This window comes from Anguilla rostrata, chromosome 3 (genome assembly GCF_018555375.3).
Source record: "Anguilla rostrata isolate EN2019 chromosome 3, ASM1855537v3, whole genome shotgun sequence".
In the NCBI taxonomy this organism is placed as follows: domain Eukaryota; kingdom Metazoa; phylum Chordata; class Actinopteri; order Anguilliformes; family Anguillidae; genus Anguilla; species Anguilla rostrata.
In genome coordinates, this window is record NC_057935.1 from 55,213,943 (window position 1) to 55,232,848 (window position 18,906).

Below are 18,906 nucleotides of genomic sequence, written 5' to 3' on the forward strand. Positions count from 1 at the left end.
TTCCTTATGCAAATCAACATGAACAGACATGCACATTCAGTCATACAAACAATTTGCATACATCCTCTGACAAACCTGGGATGTGCACAAAATCAAAGATCTGCGCATGTTTCATTTTTTTGTAGGAACTATTACTAAGAGCAAAAGTAAGAAGAATTTTTTAAAGGTTTTGTTACTGAGGCCTCATCTCACTCTTCACTGTGAAAGGACTTTTGTTTGGATTAAAGATCACAAAAAGACATTAGAAATGTACACTATATGACCAAATGTATCTGGAGAACCCTGGAGGTCTGTGGCTGTTTTTCATTGTTTGGGCTAGGCCCTTTATTTCTAATGAAGGCAAATCTTAATGCAATGACATTTTAGACTATTCTGTGATTCCCACTTTGTGGCAACAGTTTGGTGAAGACCCTTTCCCGTTTCAGCATGACATACAGAGCGGCCTATATGGAAATGGTTTTGTCGATATCGGTGCAAAGTGAAAAACTGTACTGGCCTGCACAGAGCTCTGACCTCAACCCTATCCAATACCTGTGAGATCAATTGGAAAGCCAGCAGTGAGCCAGGCCTAATCACCCCATTGGTGGCCGACCTCTCTAACACTCTTTTGGCTGAATGGAAGCAAATCCCTGCAGTAAACCTTCAACATCTAGTATAAGGCCTTCCCAGAAGAGTGGAGGTTGTTTTAGCACCAAACGGTGAACTCATTATTACAGCCCATCATTTTGGATGAGATAATGGATGTCAAATGTCCACATACTTTCGGCCTTGTAGTGTAGTCAGGAGAACTAACTGACCATCAGTTAAACTCATGCCTGATAAGTATCCCTCTCACGCAGGTTTTCCAGAAGCACAGCTTTATCTGGCCCTCATACACAGCTCTTCTTTTAGTTCAAAATGCACCTGCAGGTTATGGGAATAGTGCTGGCATTTCTAAAAGTATAACAATTTAATCTGTGTGATGAAACAGCTCTGAGAACATTGCTAATGCACTGCTGCGGCACCAGGCCCCGGAGCAAAAAAGAAAAACTCCTCCATTTTTGCCCTTCTCCTGCACATACAGTACAATGTCCATCTATTCTCTCTCTCTCTCTCTCTCTCTCTCCCTCCCTCCCTCCCTCTCCAAAGCTGAGCATTTACTCTCACCTCCTTTATCACCTCTGCTAGTCTTGTCAGGCCCAGAAGTATCTGCAGGTGTAAAGGTGGTTTCCATGGTTTCAGAGTCCTTGTTGAACTTGCTGACGCCGTTCTCGTACAGCTGCCCATCTGCAGGTTTGAGGTGCCAGGTCAGGCCAAACAAGTGCACTGCTGTGGGAAAGAGATATGATCACATACTCAGACCAGACGTTTAAAGATTACCAATGAAACGAGGGACCACCAGGGCCAACTGGGGCTCAGGGCTAAAAAACATTTCATATGTATTCATCCCGGCACCCTATTTTTTCGCATAAACATTCCAGGCAGGAGATGAATCCACATTAATTTCCTGTATTAAACACCTCATGCTGTTCACATGCTTATTAAAGCACAGTGTGACAGAGATGGGCAATTAAGGCAGATCTTCTGAGATAGAGTCAGGGGCACGCATTGAACTGGTAACATATTCTTTTATGCATGACTAATGATCCTTTCAAAGCTGTATTCCAGTCAAAAACCATTTGAGCCTTTTGAATAGAAAAATATATGTGGCACGATATTAGAAATGTTTATTTATGTTTTTTTATTATTCCACAATGCTAATAATAGAGGCTTTACAAGAACAAGAAAAACACACCTTCTAATTAGTATAGAAATGATAACCCAGCACCTCCGTCTGTCATCTGAAGGAATGACATAACACGATAAGAGAAATTCATCATCAAAATGGATTGCAATTAGACAATATGTGGGCAAAAGTAATTAAAGCTACGGTGGTATTGTGATTTTTTCAACAATTAATTTTGTAAGGAAAGGAAGTACTATCCAAACCACTATTACTATCACTATTAATTCTAAAATATGCAAACAATATAGGGTCAACCAAGCTTTGCTCTGTAATGATCCTTTCATTAAAGATTGGTAAATGCATTGTTACACACACACACACACACACACTCACACAATTGAGAGAGGTCAGGAAAGAATGGGCGGACTCATTCAATTTAACAGAAAACCACAAATGTGCAACTAACTGCTGTTTACAACTGTGATTTGCTGAAGGGCATCTCTGAATGCACAAAGCTTAAACCTTCAAGTGGATGGGCTAAAGCAGTGGAAGACCTCAGCAGATCCCACTCAGCTAGGAACTGGAGGATGAGGCTACAGTGGGCACGTGATCACCAAGGCTGGACGATCGAAGGTTAGAAAAAACGTTGCCAGGTCTGACTAATCTCGATTTCTGCCACAACATTCAGATGACAGAGACAGATTTTGGCATAAACAGCATGAATCCATGGATCCATCCTGTCTTGTGTCAATGGTGCAGGCTGCTGGAGGCGGTGCAATGGTGTGGGAATGTTTTCTTTGCACACATTTGGTTCGTTGATACCAACTGAGCATCATTTAAATCCCACAGCATACATAAGAAATGTTGCTGGCCATGAGCATACCTTTATGGCCACAGTCTACCGTTTTTCAAATGGATACTTCCAGCAGGATAATGCGCCATGTCACAAAGCATTCATCATGTCAAGCTGGTTCCACAAAATCAAATGACCTCCACAGTCCCCAGATCTCAATCCAATAGAGCACCTTTGAAATTAGGTGGAACGGGAGGTTTGTAACATGAATGTGTGGCTGAAAAATCTGCAGGAACAGCATGATGCTATCGAGTTAGCATGGACCAAAATTCCAAAGGAATGTTTCCAGCGCCTTGAATCCATGCCATGAATAATTCAAGCTGTTCTGGAGGCAAAAGGCCATCTTACCTGGTACTGGATATGTGTACCTAATAAAGTGGCCACCAAAGAGATAGAGAGAGAGAGTGTGTGTGTGTGTGTGCGTGTGTATATATATATATATATATCTATATATATATATATATATATATATATATATATATATATATATTACACAGATACATTACCTTTACACAATCCTTTAAATTTCCACGGCACTCAATTATTAATTTTCAGGTAAAGTTTGGGTATATGAAATATTTTGCTGCGGGATTCAGCTTGCATAATTATACAGCAACTTTGATCTTAGAGGAAGGTTCATAAATTATTGACACCTTAGTTAAATGAAAACACAACAACAGCGCTCCAGAGGGGTTAGATTCCTGGGCTTCAGTATTGTATTTTGTAAATTGAAATTGAAGAGGGTACCGAAGCTACTGTTATCCTTAACCTGAGCAGAGTCAGTAAACATGAATAAATGCTACTACTACTACTAATGCTGCTGCTACTATTACTACAACTACAAAAACTTAAAAAATGATAAAAAATAGTAATAATAATAATCTTTATGTCATAAAGTTGAAACTATGAAATTCAACTTCAGACACCTTTTTATAATACATCCACACATTTCAAAGCTGAGCACTACAAAGCAGAGTAATTTACCAGCTTAACAGCATAATTCCATAGCATTAACCAGCTACCAACACTACAGGAAGCCTAAAATGAAAGCTTTCTGGTGATTAGGAAATAGCTGTTCTTCAAAAGATGATCTTCATAAGGAACAGTCCTACGTTTGTGTAGTATTTAGATATGCAAATTAAGGTGCATGACTTTGAACGACATCAAAGGACCCTTTTTTATTTTCTTTGTTTGCTCTGTCTATCAAATTCCTCTCTTTGAATGCCTACCAAGAACTGTGAGTACTCCCGATTTTGAGCCAAACAGAAGGGCCAGTTAAACTCAAAATAAATTGAAACCAATTTGAATGCCCTTTACTTATCCAAACCCAAAACATAATAATAATAATTTTTAGAGATCTTAAGACTGTACAGAGAGGAGAAATAAACTGGGCTTTGGACTTGGTCTTCAAGCCAACCATGCATAGAATCTTTTCATACTGATTTTTCCTGTGAGCCCTTCTTCTAATGTTCAGATTGATTTGATTTTATGTGATGTGATTTCCAAGCAAACAGCTTTAAGATATGACAAACAATAATGCCCAATGTCCCAACTGCCCCAGACGTGATTGGCACGGATTTCCCAGTAATAAATATGCACTTCATCACTTTGTTGCAATCCAAAATGCAAAAAGATAAGCAATAAACCTCCACAATTTCCCTAAAGCGTGCCTAAACTTCGCACTTACATTATACATATGAGGGACATAACGTAGCAGTCAATAAATGAGCCAACCTTTAATTAGCAGGATTTATCGTATTTTAGATCTACTGTGTCCCTTTCAAAAATAAAAAAGCTATAAAAATTAATACTTTGTTTTACTGCACTTTTACAGCATTTCTAACCCCAATTTAGCTAGCGACGGAAAGCATATTCTGAGACAGATAAATGCTCAAAGGTTTATGGCACGGCTCGTTTTTTCCAATGGTTGTTGACCTTTGTTGGCCACTTAGGCACCACCGTAAACCAGTCACTAGGCATGGCCAGGGAGACTTAAGTCAAGGCGCAGAGATGGGCTCTCCAAGAAAAATGAGGCTTGGCCTGAAGAATGCCGGATGAATCCAATTTCTTACCCATCGAACACCTGACCTTTGTATATCTTCACCATCGCATGTGCTAAGGTAGCCACAAATCAAGGTATTATCAGTCTAATGGTGAGATTACTAGGGGGATTGGAGAGCATTACTCTTGGTGGGAGCCCTGCGGATATCTGTGTAAATTGTGAGGTAATAATGTGTGAGTCAAGAGGATCCTCAATTTAAAGGCAGATAGATACAAACTCCTCAGGGATCCTCATTTCTCACTTTTGAAATGAGTGTGATCAAATCCCCTTCCACTTAAAAAAGTAAGTACAATCCAACTTTTTTCCATTTATATTTTTTATTTTATTTATATATATATATATATATACATATATAACCATGACATGCCATGCATATACAAGAATATATCAACCCTGAAGTATTATATATTCTGGCATATCCCTCACTGGCACTGGCATGGACTGGTGTATATCTCTTATACCATGGCTACAACTAAAATTCATGGAATTAAAAAAAAAATGATATAAAAATAAAACAACTTTAAATCAAGAATAAAACTAAAATGATGTACACATTCGCCACTTAGCTAGTTCCTCAGGTAATGGTACAGTAGATGGCACTAGTGTTTAGATTCTACAAAGTTGTCTATCAATATCAGTTATCAAAACTATGCTTCATAACTACGCTATGTTAATAGTTCCAAACCTAATAATGTAAGTACAGCACCACTGACCACATAAATGCTTAGCTACACGCTGGCAATTTGAAAGTTTTTGCATAATGATTTCTAATATATTGAGGTAAAGTAACTGGATTACCATGCCTACAGAGTATTAAAGTCCCACCCAATGCAACAAAGAGACTGGACCCTGGGACCAATTTATGATTAACATATGGTTTGAAACAATGGTATTTCACATAGAGGAAAAATTAAAGAATCATCTTCATGAGCAAACAATTCCCTGAAGGGCAGCTGTTTCTAAGATGCTGCAACCACCATGTCTGGCAACAACAGTCATGCCACAGTCAAAGTTTCTTGCCCATTCTAATTTCTGCATAGTTTATATATTGAGTTGCAGTCACATAATTCTGTTTGAAAGAGCAGTCAATTTGTATTAAGGAGTAGGGGTAGCTAAAAAAGTGTATGTGTGTGTGTGTGTACGTGTGCGAGTGGGTGGCTTTATTCTTACTGCATTTTGGTAATGCCTAATGACCTCCATACAAAGCCCCTCAATAACTAATCCACAAATAAGACATGAGAATACATGAAACTGAAATAATGAATCATTTCATAATAGTTATTTGGTTTGCCATCTCTTCTGTTGCACTGATGTTTCTGCGTAGGTCAGGGCTGGAAGCTATGCAGGATAAAAGAAAGCGTCCCTCTCAACTTGTGTTTACATTAACAAGCTTAGTCAGGTGCAACCACCGGTGAGACCTTTGGCTACTGGGCCTGTGCAGCAAATAGCAGAAGTGACTCATTCCTGGTCCTTTGGTTAATATTTCTGCGGGGTGAATGTTTCATTTTGATTGAGTGAAGGTGAAACAGCATTCCCTCCGGCCTCCTTTGAGGGATTGGGTCAGACTCCATTGGCTCAGAGGCTGGTTTTTGGTGATGGAAGACTTCAAAGCGACAGCTAAAGCCGACCTGAAGTGTCATGGTCATAAAGGGAGAGTCATCCTCTAAAATGAATTTTCCAAATGCTTAATTTTTCCCTCTCTGCAAAATATTGATTGCAGTTGAGCACTAATCTTGTGTGAGTAGTGGGAGGGTGACGAGGGAGGGGACATGTTCATTTGAGCTCCTGGTAAATGAAAACAAATATTGGATTTGTGAAAGATATCAATGAGCACATCACTGCTGGACATTTCGGCTTTGATCTTCACTGCAGTATAGTGATCCTTGGAAAAGCAGTCTGAAACATTTGTTCCCAGCAAGGGTTTTCTGCTCACTACAGTGTTGCCTCTGTAAATCTGTTTGCTTTAACTCAAGATCGCTGCCTGTGCCTGCTAATAAATTCTTACACGAGTTTGTAATAGAAATGAATTAGGCAACAAAGAGCTGAATTGTGTTCCTCCCAAATGAAATCATTGCTAAATGGGTTTTTAATTTTAACAAGCATAATGTAGGGCAGCAGTGATTTTTAAACTGTTATGAAAATTCAGACCAAACTCGTTTTAATTATTTTTTCTAAATGAGCCTAAAAAATAACTAGTAACATTATGGGCTCCATTTCCAGTCGTTGCACTGGCAAACTGGCGTTTTGTCATGGATTCTGACGCGCCTGAGCCCGTTTGGTAATTTGGGGGCTCACCGTGCGCCCAAGCGGCAGGAGGTGGTGCTGTTGGGGGTGTGTTAATGAAGATCAAGCAGTGCACAGCGCTTCTGGTGACAGCGTAGTTCGCGATTCACCCCTGCAACACCTGCCTGCTCAGACCAAGCCTATGGAGCAAGTCGCAGCCTAGCGTATGGCAAGCCAATCAATGTGTGGATTATCATAAGCTATAGAAAAGCCATTCAACAGTTCATATGAATCATGTGCTGGTCAATTTGACTTTGATATGAATCCCCCAAGCAGGAAAAATGCATGCTATGCATTTACAGTATTGTTCATTGTCTTTTTTATCATTTTAATTCCTGTATTTATTTATGTTTTTAATTGTTTATGGCTATTCTTAAACTTCACAGTGGTCACGATGGTATTGTACTCAGTTCTTTGTCTTACACAAATCTGTAATGAGAATAATGACAATAAACATAACTTGAACTTGAACAATCCTTTCATTTCAATTACATGACTATAGATAAAATGATAGCTACATGCATTAACTGTATTAGATATCTCCTCTCAAGCTAATTTAACATCATCTGGTAGACTGTTAAACAAGTCATGTTATTGTTTTGTCTGGAGGGTATACCCTTAGGTAGCCTAAAAATAATGGGTCATGTTTTCTGCATAGCCATAGCCTATACATTCAAAATGGAGGAGCCAAGAAAAATCATAACTCCAGTGCACCTCAGGGATGCTATTTGAAAATATTATGGATTCAATGTCATTGGAGACAAAATAATAACCAAGGAGAAAGTCACCCGTACCTCCAATGGATATCAGTCAGTTCAGTTTAGTTTAAGCAAGACGTGCTATGTTGTGAATTAATGGTAGACTCAAGTATTTTTCTTTAGTTTGAGTAATAGTTGATACCAAGTTATTTCATTGCTGGCAACTGTGAACACCATTGGCAGGGAGGGGGGAATGAACTAATTTAAACCAGTCAGACAGGAGCTTCATGAGTTTAGCATGAATGAGGTTCAGGGCCTAGAAGCTGCACTCTTTATAATAAAGCCAGTCTGTGGTTTACAGCAGGGATTTAGCCTTGAAGACAAAGAGAGAGCGGACCAATCAATAAGCTCACAATGAAGCATGAACGATCTGCGAGCATCCACGGCAGGCTGCTTTTCAACAGCACACATCACACGCGGCCCTTTGACATTTTCTCTCTCCTATCGATTATAACACTTTCCAGTCTGTTAAACCAATAGCACAGCAGACAGGTATCCGTAACTTTGCCCTAATGAACTGAGAGAATGTGGGGGTGGGGGATCTTTATTTTTCTCCCAAGGATATGACTCCCTTTCTTGGCTGCACCCTGTCGATACACCTTGAATAGAAACATTCTGACTTCATTATCCAATGCAGGGACTGATAGGAGCTATTAAATGCATCTACAGAAGGGGGCTTGACACATGCAAATGTGAGCTATCGCATTTGTATGGCAAAGTAGTAAGGCGTACATCCACATCGCATATATGCAGCATCACAGTGGTGCTGCCGCCACAGTCTTTGATAAAGCGTGGAACCAGGAGAGAGTGGAGGGAGAAATCAGTACATCATGCAAATACACATCTGCCTGATAAAGAGAGGAATATTTCACCTGGAGAAAAAGCAAACTGTACTGACAAAATGCACAAAAAATGTACCCTGTCCTCTGGGAATTGGCTCATCATTACCGACTTCCTGCCAAAAAGTTAGTAACTTTGTCCTGGTCGTGTAACTAGATTTACTTTATGCTGGTCTGTGATATATCGGTACATAATGTATGAGGACTGCACATATACCCAAAGGTAAAGAAAAGCTGGAATTATGCTAATGCCATCCCTTATTCCTCCTCTCACACATATACCCCTATGTTAAAAAGCCATTTATGTAGGTTAAAAATGTATTTATGGTGGATACATTCTTCATTTTCAAATACAACCAGCCAATAAAAAAAAAGTATTGAGCCACAGTAACAGAAGAAGCACGAGAGGTAAATACTAAATGTATGTAGAAGGCTTTTGCACAGAGGGAGAGGATAAAGTACAACCTCCATGTTCCCTTTTACTGTACAGTGTCCTCTGCTGGCCTGACCTCATTCTCCATCTATGACTAGGGTCAGGAATGAGGTATGGTGTAAAAGAAACTGATCTTAAAAATTGAGCGTTCAGCCCCAATGCTGAGCACTGCCGTCCCTGAGAGGAAGTCACTAAACCAGAACTGCTTTAGTAAACATATAACTGTGCACCGCACTGTAAATCAAAATGACAAACAAACACCGCGATAAAATGAATAATGACTAAACCGTAACCAAATAAACTGCAGACAACCCCCTCCCATCCACTGTGTTCCGTGACATCATTCCGCTTTCCAATAAATTATACAGCCATGGGGATCATCTCTTATTGCAATTCAATTTGAAATCAATTTCCCAAAATGTAAAAATATGAATACAAATATGAATAAATATGAACAGGGGCGCAACATGTCCCTATTTGAGAACAAGTTTGTGACATGCGAGTAAATCCATTTTACGGTGAACGACACCTGGAACCAAATTGTAAGCCTGTGCAAATGAGCAATGCGGGCTTAGAGCGTGCCCCAGCCAAATAGCATTTTTTCCCCTTTCCCCCGACTGTGACTATGATAAAGTCGGTGGTGCGGTGTCAATGTCTTGCACAGCGGGCTTCTCTCAGGTTGTCTAAATGTCCTTTCCAATCCAGCCTTCCCAGAGTGAAATCAAAGCCTCCGATCAGCCCAAGGTGTCACAGCGAAAGCTTACACCTCATAAACCCTCGTCAGGAGGCTTGGCACTGTGTTCGCTGTAATACGGGATGACTGGCATCTGCAATGAGTCCCGCTGTGGAGCAGGGGCTTGTGGGTAATGCGTTTCCCCCACCTTGTGATTTATTTGGCATTTCCATGAATAATGTGCTCTTTAATTTTAGTTGATGTTACATCCATTATAATACATTTGGAAATATCACCTAGTAATTCAGCAGAAGATTAACATTTAAAAACAAACTTCAAATGCATGTCACTGTATTCAAACAGCATATCCTTATGTTTATGGTTTACCGAAAATGATATTCCATTGTCAATTGTAATATTTAACCTGTAGAGAGAACAAATAATATGGGAGGATTTCATAGTTAGAACTAATAACAGTTTTTTTTGTTCAGTCTGCAACAAATTCATGATGCAATTCAAAGGTCGTAAAACAGGCTTGGAAACAGCCTTCAGCAAGCCACCACACCTATTCAACTGAAGCAAACACGTTGGTGCTGCAGTTTAGCAAATTGGATATCTGTTATAATTGCCTTGTTCACTGTTTCATTTGCAACCCTCAGTATTGATCATATAGTGATTGCTCTGGGGCGTCGTGTTAAAAAGCCATCATGCTATTAAGGACAACAGAGGAGGAAGTGTTTTCAGGCAATAGCAGGTTCAGAAAAGTTTCACTCTGTGACACAGTCAGGGCACATTGGAGAATATAAAGTTCTTATTAGAGCCTATGTCTAAATAATAATGAATAATTTCTCGGACACAACAAAATCCCTTGTAACAACAAGAAAATATTATACGAAGAGTTCTGTTTCTCTTAATCTATTTCTATTTTTATTTTTTATTTACTTCTAAAAAATCCAATTTAAGAAGCTTCAGGAATTGCCAAGGGAATCTCCTCAGTACAGTACCTCCTGGTTCACAGGTATGACATGACATAAGGGTGGCAGTGTTCTGGAGCCTGCAGCACTCAGTAAATGATCCACCAGAGGTTGCAATCTTGATTCTTAGGTGAATCCAGTTGTATAAACTTATGTAAAATAAGCTGGTTAAAAAATGAACAAATTAAAAATATGCATGAACAAGGAACCAGACCGGGTCAGAATACGGGTTTCATATGTATCTTGCTTGTGACTTGCTATATTTTGTTTAGTTGATCAAATTATCTGTGTGCAGAAGTGCTATGGAGAGGTAAAACCTTACGAACCAAGCGGAACAGCATGAAAAATTGAAAGCATTCTTTTCACCTTTGGAAAAGTGGGCTTTCTTTCGGCCCTAAAAAGCCTTTTCTGATGGATGAAACAGATGAGAACCTTTTTCTTTATCGAGCAATAAATTCACAATAGGAACTTTCCTTCATGTGGTAACACAAAGGATCACAGCACACAAAAGCTACCCAGTTACCTAGCACCAGCCATGTGTCAGTGATGTCATAGCAAATGACAGGAAATCTTGGAATACAATGGGGGGGGGGGGGGGTGCTTTGGGTTGAAGACATTTTCAAGGCATAAGGAGGCTGAATGATAAATCGGTTTGACCCTTTGCTAAGACTCATCATCTGCAATGGCACTTGGAACTTTCAATAAAGGATTTTTTTTTCACTAATAAAATGGTACGTCTAGTACTGAAAAGACTAAATTCCTTTTAAGCTATTTCAGGAATTCAATCAATGCAATGCTAAAAGTACGTGAAGGCAGAGCAATTAATGGGTAATAATGTAGTGCACTTAGAGGTTTACTCTCATCTGAGGGTCTCAAAGTGCTTTACATAGTGTGGGGCAGGGGAGTGTGACTGACTGCAACCTCTTCTGAATTATAGCACCTACCTAGTTGATGGGTGATAGCCAGTTTGCACCAGAGCACTCACCGCACATCAGCTGAGATGGAGAGTGAGGGATCTATTAAGCCAATTTAAATGGAAGATGATTAGACTGTTAGTTTGATTGAAATGGCTATTTTGGGAATTTTGCCTGGATAATTTAAACGCCATTAGGCTGACAAGATTGAAGTGCACGCACATCCAACGTGCTCCCAATTTTTAAAAATCATGTTTTAAAGGTAAAATAAAGCGATGCATAACAGATGATACAACAATACTATGTGCTCAGAAGCTTACCTTACACACACTCACCTAAAGTAGCAAACAATACAAGGGCAAAAGGCTAAGGCAATCTCTAGCCCCACCGCCTCATCAGACATCTGCCTCATCATTTTAAAATGATGGAACTAGGTCGCTTCTGCCGGAAACTAAGAGCATCTAGCAGTCATCAGCATAACAACCCAATTAATTGGCCAAGAATGATTGCACGTTACAAATTCATTATTTACATTCGCTCGTACGGCGTGTCAATCTGCATACTTACCAATGACATAGGCGAGGAGGAGCGCCAAGGTCACGGTGATGGCGGTGGCGCTCAGAGCCGTGCACTTCCAGTTGCAGCACTTGTAGGGCTTGCTGAAGGTGAACGCCGGTCTGGAGAAGGTGCTTCTGGGTAGAGGTCGCGGGGGCGGGGAGTACACTGTACTGGAGGTGAGGGGATAGTTCTGGCTGGCTGCACTGAAGAGGGCCGAAGAACCGGATCCATGCTTGAACAGGAAGTGTCTGAAGACAGGGACACAAGGGGGCACCGTTTTAAAGGGTAGAAAGTTGCACCATGCATGACGCAAAGAAGTATATAAAATATATGAAATAGAAACATATGAACTAAGTTACATATGAGTGTGTGTGAGTGCACATGTGTGTATTTTTCTATTTTGGCTGTTGTTTCTATGAAAACTAGCTTGCAGTTAATTTCATGCAAGACTACTGTTGTACAGATATAACAGAGGAAGTGCCCTGACGTGGCTGTCTAATTGAGCTCACAGACAAACATTCATCACATTATACCATGAAATCTGATACACACCTAGGCACCAAGCTACTGCTGACACCACTGAATTATTCTTATTAAGAGCAAAAAAAATAGTCAATAAAATCCAATCAATGCACGGTCCTCTGCAATATAAGGAAATTAAAAAAAAGAATATGCTTGTGGGTTTAAATACAATCAATGTGCTGATGTGACAGAAATATGTAATTGCATCGAGTCAGAGCTAGGCCATACCCTCAGCATATTTATGAGTCCATATATTGACTTGTCTAACAGAAATGTTCAATTGCCTTACCTTGCTCCCAGTGTATCACAGACTATCATAATGTTATATCGAGATTTCAAGTCCATATGTTCAACTATTTTTATCATTACAAAAATCCTAATATACTGCATTTCATCCATGACCTTGCTTCTATGTTTTAGCTGGTGATGCCTTTGTGTCTGCTTAGTATGGGGTGAAAATACGATACTGTAAAGGTACAGTACCACACTCTTCTCTCCAACAAAAGTTCGTATTTATTGGAACAGAGAAATAACCAGTATTTCAACCATTGCTTTCAACGGGGTTTGGAGGCCATGGCTAAAAAGTCACACAATTGATTGTGATTTGTGAATTGTGATTTCACAATTAGAATAAATATAAATTCTTGCCGGGGAGAATAGTGTTGTCGAGAACAGAATTTATTTTGAATTTATTTGCATTTAAATTTGGTGTTGGCTTTTAATTTTGGGTGTGTTCCTTCCTTTCTCTCTTCAGCTGTAAAGATACAGTGCGGTACTGTACCACACCCCTAATATCAACCATTGCCACGTGAAGGACAACAGGCTACCTTTTCTTCTATTTCAGTTCTTCTTCCACAGGTACTGCCAGGGCAGAGCCCGGTGGAGACCCAACATCGAACTTCAAAACCTCCCCGGCTCTGAATCTACACCTGTCAGCCACTGATCCACACAGACGCTCCTCTGCTCCAGGTCCTGAGCCTGGCGTTCCCCACTTCTGCTGTCAGGAGCTGATAACAGCTGCATCGGTGGCTGTTTACTGTAGTTTGTTCAATGCTGTAATTCCACCATATACAAATATACAAATTACATAACTCTAAAATTTGGTCATAACCAACAGGATAAGGGAAAATGTACTCCTTCCTATTTTCCTCGCACACACGTATTTTTCTTGTGCTTTTTTCTCTCAAGAGAAAATCGCATAATGCCGTACTATATATAAAATATAAGGTACTCCATTAGGACATCTCTATCTTCTTAGATCACAGTTTGATCATATTTCATTTCTCCTGCTGCTATCCCCCTAGGCTATTTCTTTGCCAAAGCATCAGGGTGCATCGAAATTATATCCAGAATAAGTCATTTCTATGAAATGCACTCTGCGAAGGTCCATTTCCATTGTGCAGAATTTCATATGAAATAAAACTGGATTGATTTATTGACTGATTTCAAGTCAAACTAAGGAAACTCTGTAGGACCCTTTTAGAGCCTCTTAAGCTACAAGGATAGTCCTCCTCTCCCTCATGATGCAGAAAATACTGCAGCTAATTTCTCTTTCTTCATTTGTTCCCTGTGCACATCAAAAATCCCATCACAAATCAAACAAAACAAAGTTATTGAATTATGAATTAGCGAATCTATTTAGTGGCCAACACTTTTCTAAAGAGTTAGTTTGCAATACCACACACACACACACACACAGTCTGCATACACAGTAATATGCCCTCCATAATATTTGGGACTTTATGGAGGGCATTTTGGGATTTTTTCTTGATTTGGCCCATACTCCACAATTTTAGATTTTAAATCTGCAATAAAACTTTTTTTCAAAGGATATTGTTACACATTTTGGTTTTACCAAGTAGAAATGTAGCGCATTTTCACATAGCTATCCCCCCCCATTTCAGGGCATCATCACGTATTGGATGTATTAATGTTATGTAAATGAAAGCAGTCATGTTTAGCACTTTGTTGTATATCCTTTGCATGCAATGACTGCTGGAAGTCTGTAACCCACAGACATCACCAGGTGCTGAGTGTCTCCTCTGGTGATGCTATATATAGGATAAACAGACACTGAATGCCAAAGTAGTAACAATAATAACAACACCTCTCAGTGCTCTCAGTTTTAGCCACCAGAGCCTTGCTCCACACATCAAAATGTAATTACAATTGAAAACAAAGGTGGGTGTGGGGGACTGTGGCAAGAGTGCTGAATTGCATTAAGGCATTATAATTAATCAATTTGCTTGGTGTTTCTGGTGGTTGTGTTGCATTCTGCCATCAATCAGGGGCTCATTGATAAGATTCATTAGTATAAGATTTATAACTGAGAATCAAAGTCTCAACACACTCGCAGCTGAAAGAGGCCTTTGAAAGCTGATCTCACGGTTCAGTTCACAGATAAATGAGGTGATGGATTTCCTCATCTTAGAGAAGCAAGTGATGCACAGATACTGTGTATCCAGTGGTGTGAATGATGCAGCCTGGAATCTGGGTGTGCTGTGCGCAGATCGGACCTCAAGCATCTTTAGTTGCCTGAATAATGCTCGTCTACGAGGTCTAATGAATTGTAAGTTGCTCTCCATAATTTTGGCCTCGGTACATCTGCTTGTTTTAACACCCGAGAAACGCTAAGCATTAGTGGGTCACAATGTCTCCTTTGTGCTCAGTTCATATACTTGCACAGACTGCATCAATCTTCCAGAATGCAGCTTAGGATACATTACAAACAGATGACAAGTTCAGTAGGCAAAACCGTCATTTTGGCCTAGGAAGTATCAGGAGGTTGACAGTTAACAGCAATTGACACATCATTTAACATATGTAGCTTTGAAACACTAACACAGCTGCTGAACCACAATTAAACGTTGTGCCAACTGGAAGAAACATTTATTAAGGCCAAAGAATATTTAATGCACTTCAGGTGTCATGCAACGGTGTGCTTACGTTTTGTAACACTGACCTGCACACGCAACTGCTCGGAGAAGGTGACAGTGTGTATTTCTCGAAGTGCACCTGTGCCTTTCTCCCCATAGGTTGAGGCTTGAACAGAAATGCCAGTGCAATCTAGGAGCTGGGTGGACAAGGGGTGCACAAGGCAATGTATATACCATATCTGGAATGTTATGATCAAGCATGTCTGTCTGCAAAAAAAAACAAAAAAAACTGACAGACATTTCTTGGCCTCTCCCTCTGATATCCATATTGCCGTTGACACTTCCATTCGTACTGTGCAAAAAATGTCATCTGATTCATATATCACCCGCGACGTTTAAGTTACACACAACTGCCTTTTGTGGTTCACCATGGGAAGTCACTTTTCTTCACTCTTGTTGTAAACTTAATACCACTTAAGTTAGAGGATCTTTGTGTTTCCGTAAAAGCCTGGTGTAAATTAATGTTCACGCCAGATACCCGGTGATACTTCTCGTACCATCTACCACTTTTTGAAGAGGCATGCATTAACATGTATTTCCGCCATAGCCATTTTGTGTTAGCTTAATTCAAAATAAACTAAACATATTGTAAACGGCTTAATAGATAACGTTTTTTCGCCTGGGAGCGTAATTGCTTTGGCAAAACTTTTACAAAAACAATGCTTTGAGTTTGTGATGCACATATTCATGCCAGCAGAGGCCCCAGGGAATTGCTAGCAGGGGCAATCGCGAGACTCATTGACAGATGCATCCCTGGGATTCGGTTTTAATATTTAATTCTGTTTAATTTGAATATTTAACACCCCGAGATGCCACTGTGCTGGGAATTAGGAGCTCTAGGCTTTTAGGAGGCTGTTTTTCTGGCAAGGTTGCATCAGGACAAGGCAGTGATCACCGAGCGGATACGGCATCAAAACTGTGTCAGGATGTTACAAGGTCAGAATTAAAATGCAGAGGTCGGCCATCAACTCAACATTTAACAAAAAGTAATTGTGCAGAACTTCTTTGCAAGATGAAACTTAAAAACTGAGAGCTCCTCTGTTACTCTCAGGAATGCAATTTCATGGAAGGTGGAAATATGAAGACAGCTGGTGGACGTGGAAAAGTTGTTGATGCATATGGCTGTAAACACATCACCCTAAAGACTCAGTACAATTCTTACATTTAATGTGTAATTTAAGTCACAGGTTAAGGATATGCTTACTTTTTCAGAATTAAAAATTGAAAATGCAAATTTATTTTTGATGTGAAGTACGGTATTTCTGAAATGAGAGCTGCAGGTCTGACATGCCCATCCAATAAAAATATTTTATTTCATTTATAGCTTCAAAAAATGATGATTTTGACTGCACAGTCTTTAAAGCACTGATTGAACATCTTGCATAACAAAATATGAACGACATGATTTGATTCTGAATTGCTTGAATATATTTTTGCCTTCATTGCCCAATATTCCAATTTCTCTCCACAATAATTGCCTATACTATGCATGTATTATTAGGTTTATGAAACTTCACTTAGCTTGGCAAGGTACTGAGGTACTGTTTCTCATGCTACAGCTAGAAATAAAGCTACTACCCCAAAAGCTAAACGTCCCATTAAACAACTCATGTAGGCTAATTGCCTCATAAATGTTTCTTAGCTCCTTTAGACAGTTTTGACAGAGATCAACTGAATTACACAAATACTTGCATCACATACATACTACTTAGTACACCCCCAAGTAAAAAATAAATAAATTGTACTTCTAGCATAGTTGTTGGGGCCTATCCCAGCATGCATTGGGCTGAAGGCAAGAATACACCCTGGACTGGTCACCAGTCCAACACAGTATTGCATATTGTATATTTACATAATATTTTTATTTTGTTTTAATTAAAATGTATTAAATATTTTAATACATTTAAGTATACTGATTTTTTCGCTTGGAATATTTTGAATTTATATTTCACACTAAATACTTTTTATTTTCATTTCCAAGACTGCAAAAACTGGCTCACAATATCTGGGCTCTAACGGTCTGTAGATGCATGCTGAATGAGTCACCTGCTTCCTTCAGTGGTAGAGGACAGAAGAGATTTCTTTAACAGTGTTGAGTGCAAATTAGTGAATGTGATGTACTTAGCAGTGTGGGCAGACAATTTCACCATCTCCTCTCTCACCACTCCCCCCAATATCCATAAAATGGAAGGGGACACTTGATTATTGTCTTTGGAAATAAATAACAAACCGAGGCTAAGTTCATTATCATTTTTTCCCCCCATTTTGCTTGTGCCAGAGGTTATCATAATCCCCCCCCCCCCCGTGCCCCACCCCCGTGCTTTTCTATTCATAAAGTCATGTCCCCTGATCTTTCAAGACAATAGCTGCCAGCATCATGCTACAGTTCGGCATCACATCTCATATGAGAAAGCATATTTCCCCTGAGATATGTAGGCAAAAATGAGTGTCATTTCACTTCTGAGGTGCTGAGGTGAGATCATTAAAATATCTATCCTGTCCTCTACTTATTTTTACCATGTGAACTCAGGACAGCAGTGAAGGATGGAACATTTCAATTAGAATTTCCTCAGCTATTCAAATACCACTGTGATGCACCTTCTTAACAACATAAAAGAGACAGGTTATTCCTTCTCAGTAGATGAAAATGAGTAAATTAATTAAGTGATAAGAAGCCATTAAAGTTGTGTGACCTATTACTGAGAATGGGTTACATTATGTCCATGTCCCATGATTTGTAAAATAATTTACAACATAAAAACTATTTAAAAAATACATTCTAAAACAATAATTAAAAAACCTTTTCAGGAAAGCAAAGAACCGATGACCAACTGTCACCATTGATTTGAACAAATGTGGTCTGCTATCTTGTGATAAGCTGTTTACTTTTTGTAAGTTAAGAGAAATATTGTATAGAGCTCAGGGAAGCCAAAAATTTTATGTCCTCGCATGAGGTCACAGGGTCTGAGAAGGTTAATAATTTTCATATAATGATATTCCAAATGTCCAATAAATACATTTGGTATCACATGTGTCATTTTTAGATAATCAAGGGTATTGGACTACGCTTAAGACAAACCACCTACAGTAAGTCAAAGTCCGCCAGCTAAAGATCAGTCATAGCCAGGTGGTAGAATTTACATTTTCTATATGAACACACACCTGATTATTTACATAAATGTGCAATATGAAGAATTTGAATAATATATGGTGCATAACATCAAACATTAAAACCTTTCTTTGGCCACATCCTGAAATATGAAGATCGACATACAAAGAATGAATGACTGCTCATATTAATGAATAAGGACAGATTATTTTTGGAGCTCAATTCAAATCAATCTGTGATATCCATTTAATCAATTCATATGCAGTCCTGTTCCCTGATATGGTAGG

General features: G+C 39.3%; 1 protein-coding gene across 7 annotated transcripts in view; it reads right to left on the reverse strand.

Annotated features, from left to right (window-relative positions):
• Positions 1-18,906, reverse strand: part of LOC135251192 (teneurin-1-like) — a 361,745-nt gene that overhangs the window by 98,464 nt on the left and 244,375 nt on the right. For 6 of the 7 annotated variants that reach the window (XM_064328374.1, XM_064328368.1, XM_064328369.1 and 3 more), the window contains 2 exons: positions 12,062-12,300; positions 1,147-1,308 (listed from right to left, as the gene is read on the reverse strand). In XM_064328374.1, coding sequence (XP_064184444.1) covers positions 1,147-1,308; positions 12,062-12,300 — 401 coding nt within the window. The remainder of the gene's footprint in view (positions 1-1,146; positions 1,309-12,061; positions 12,301-18,906) is intronic. The other variant, XM_064328375.1, reaches the window with a different exon arrangement.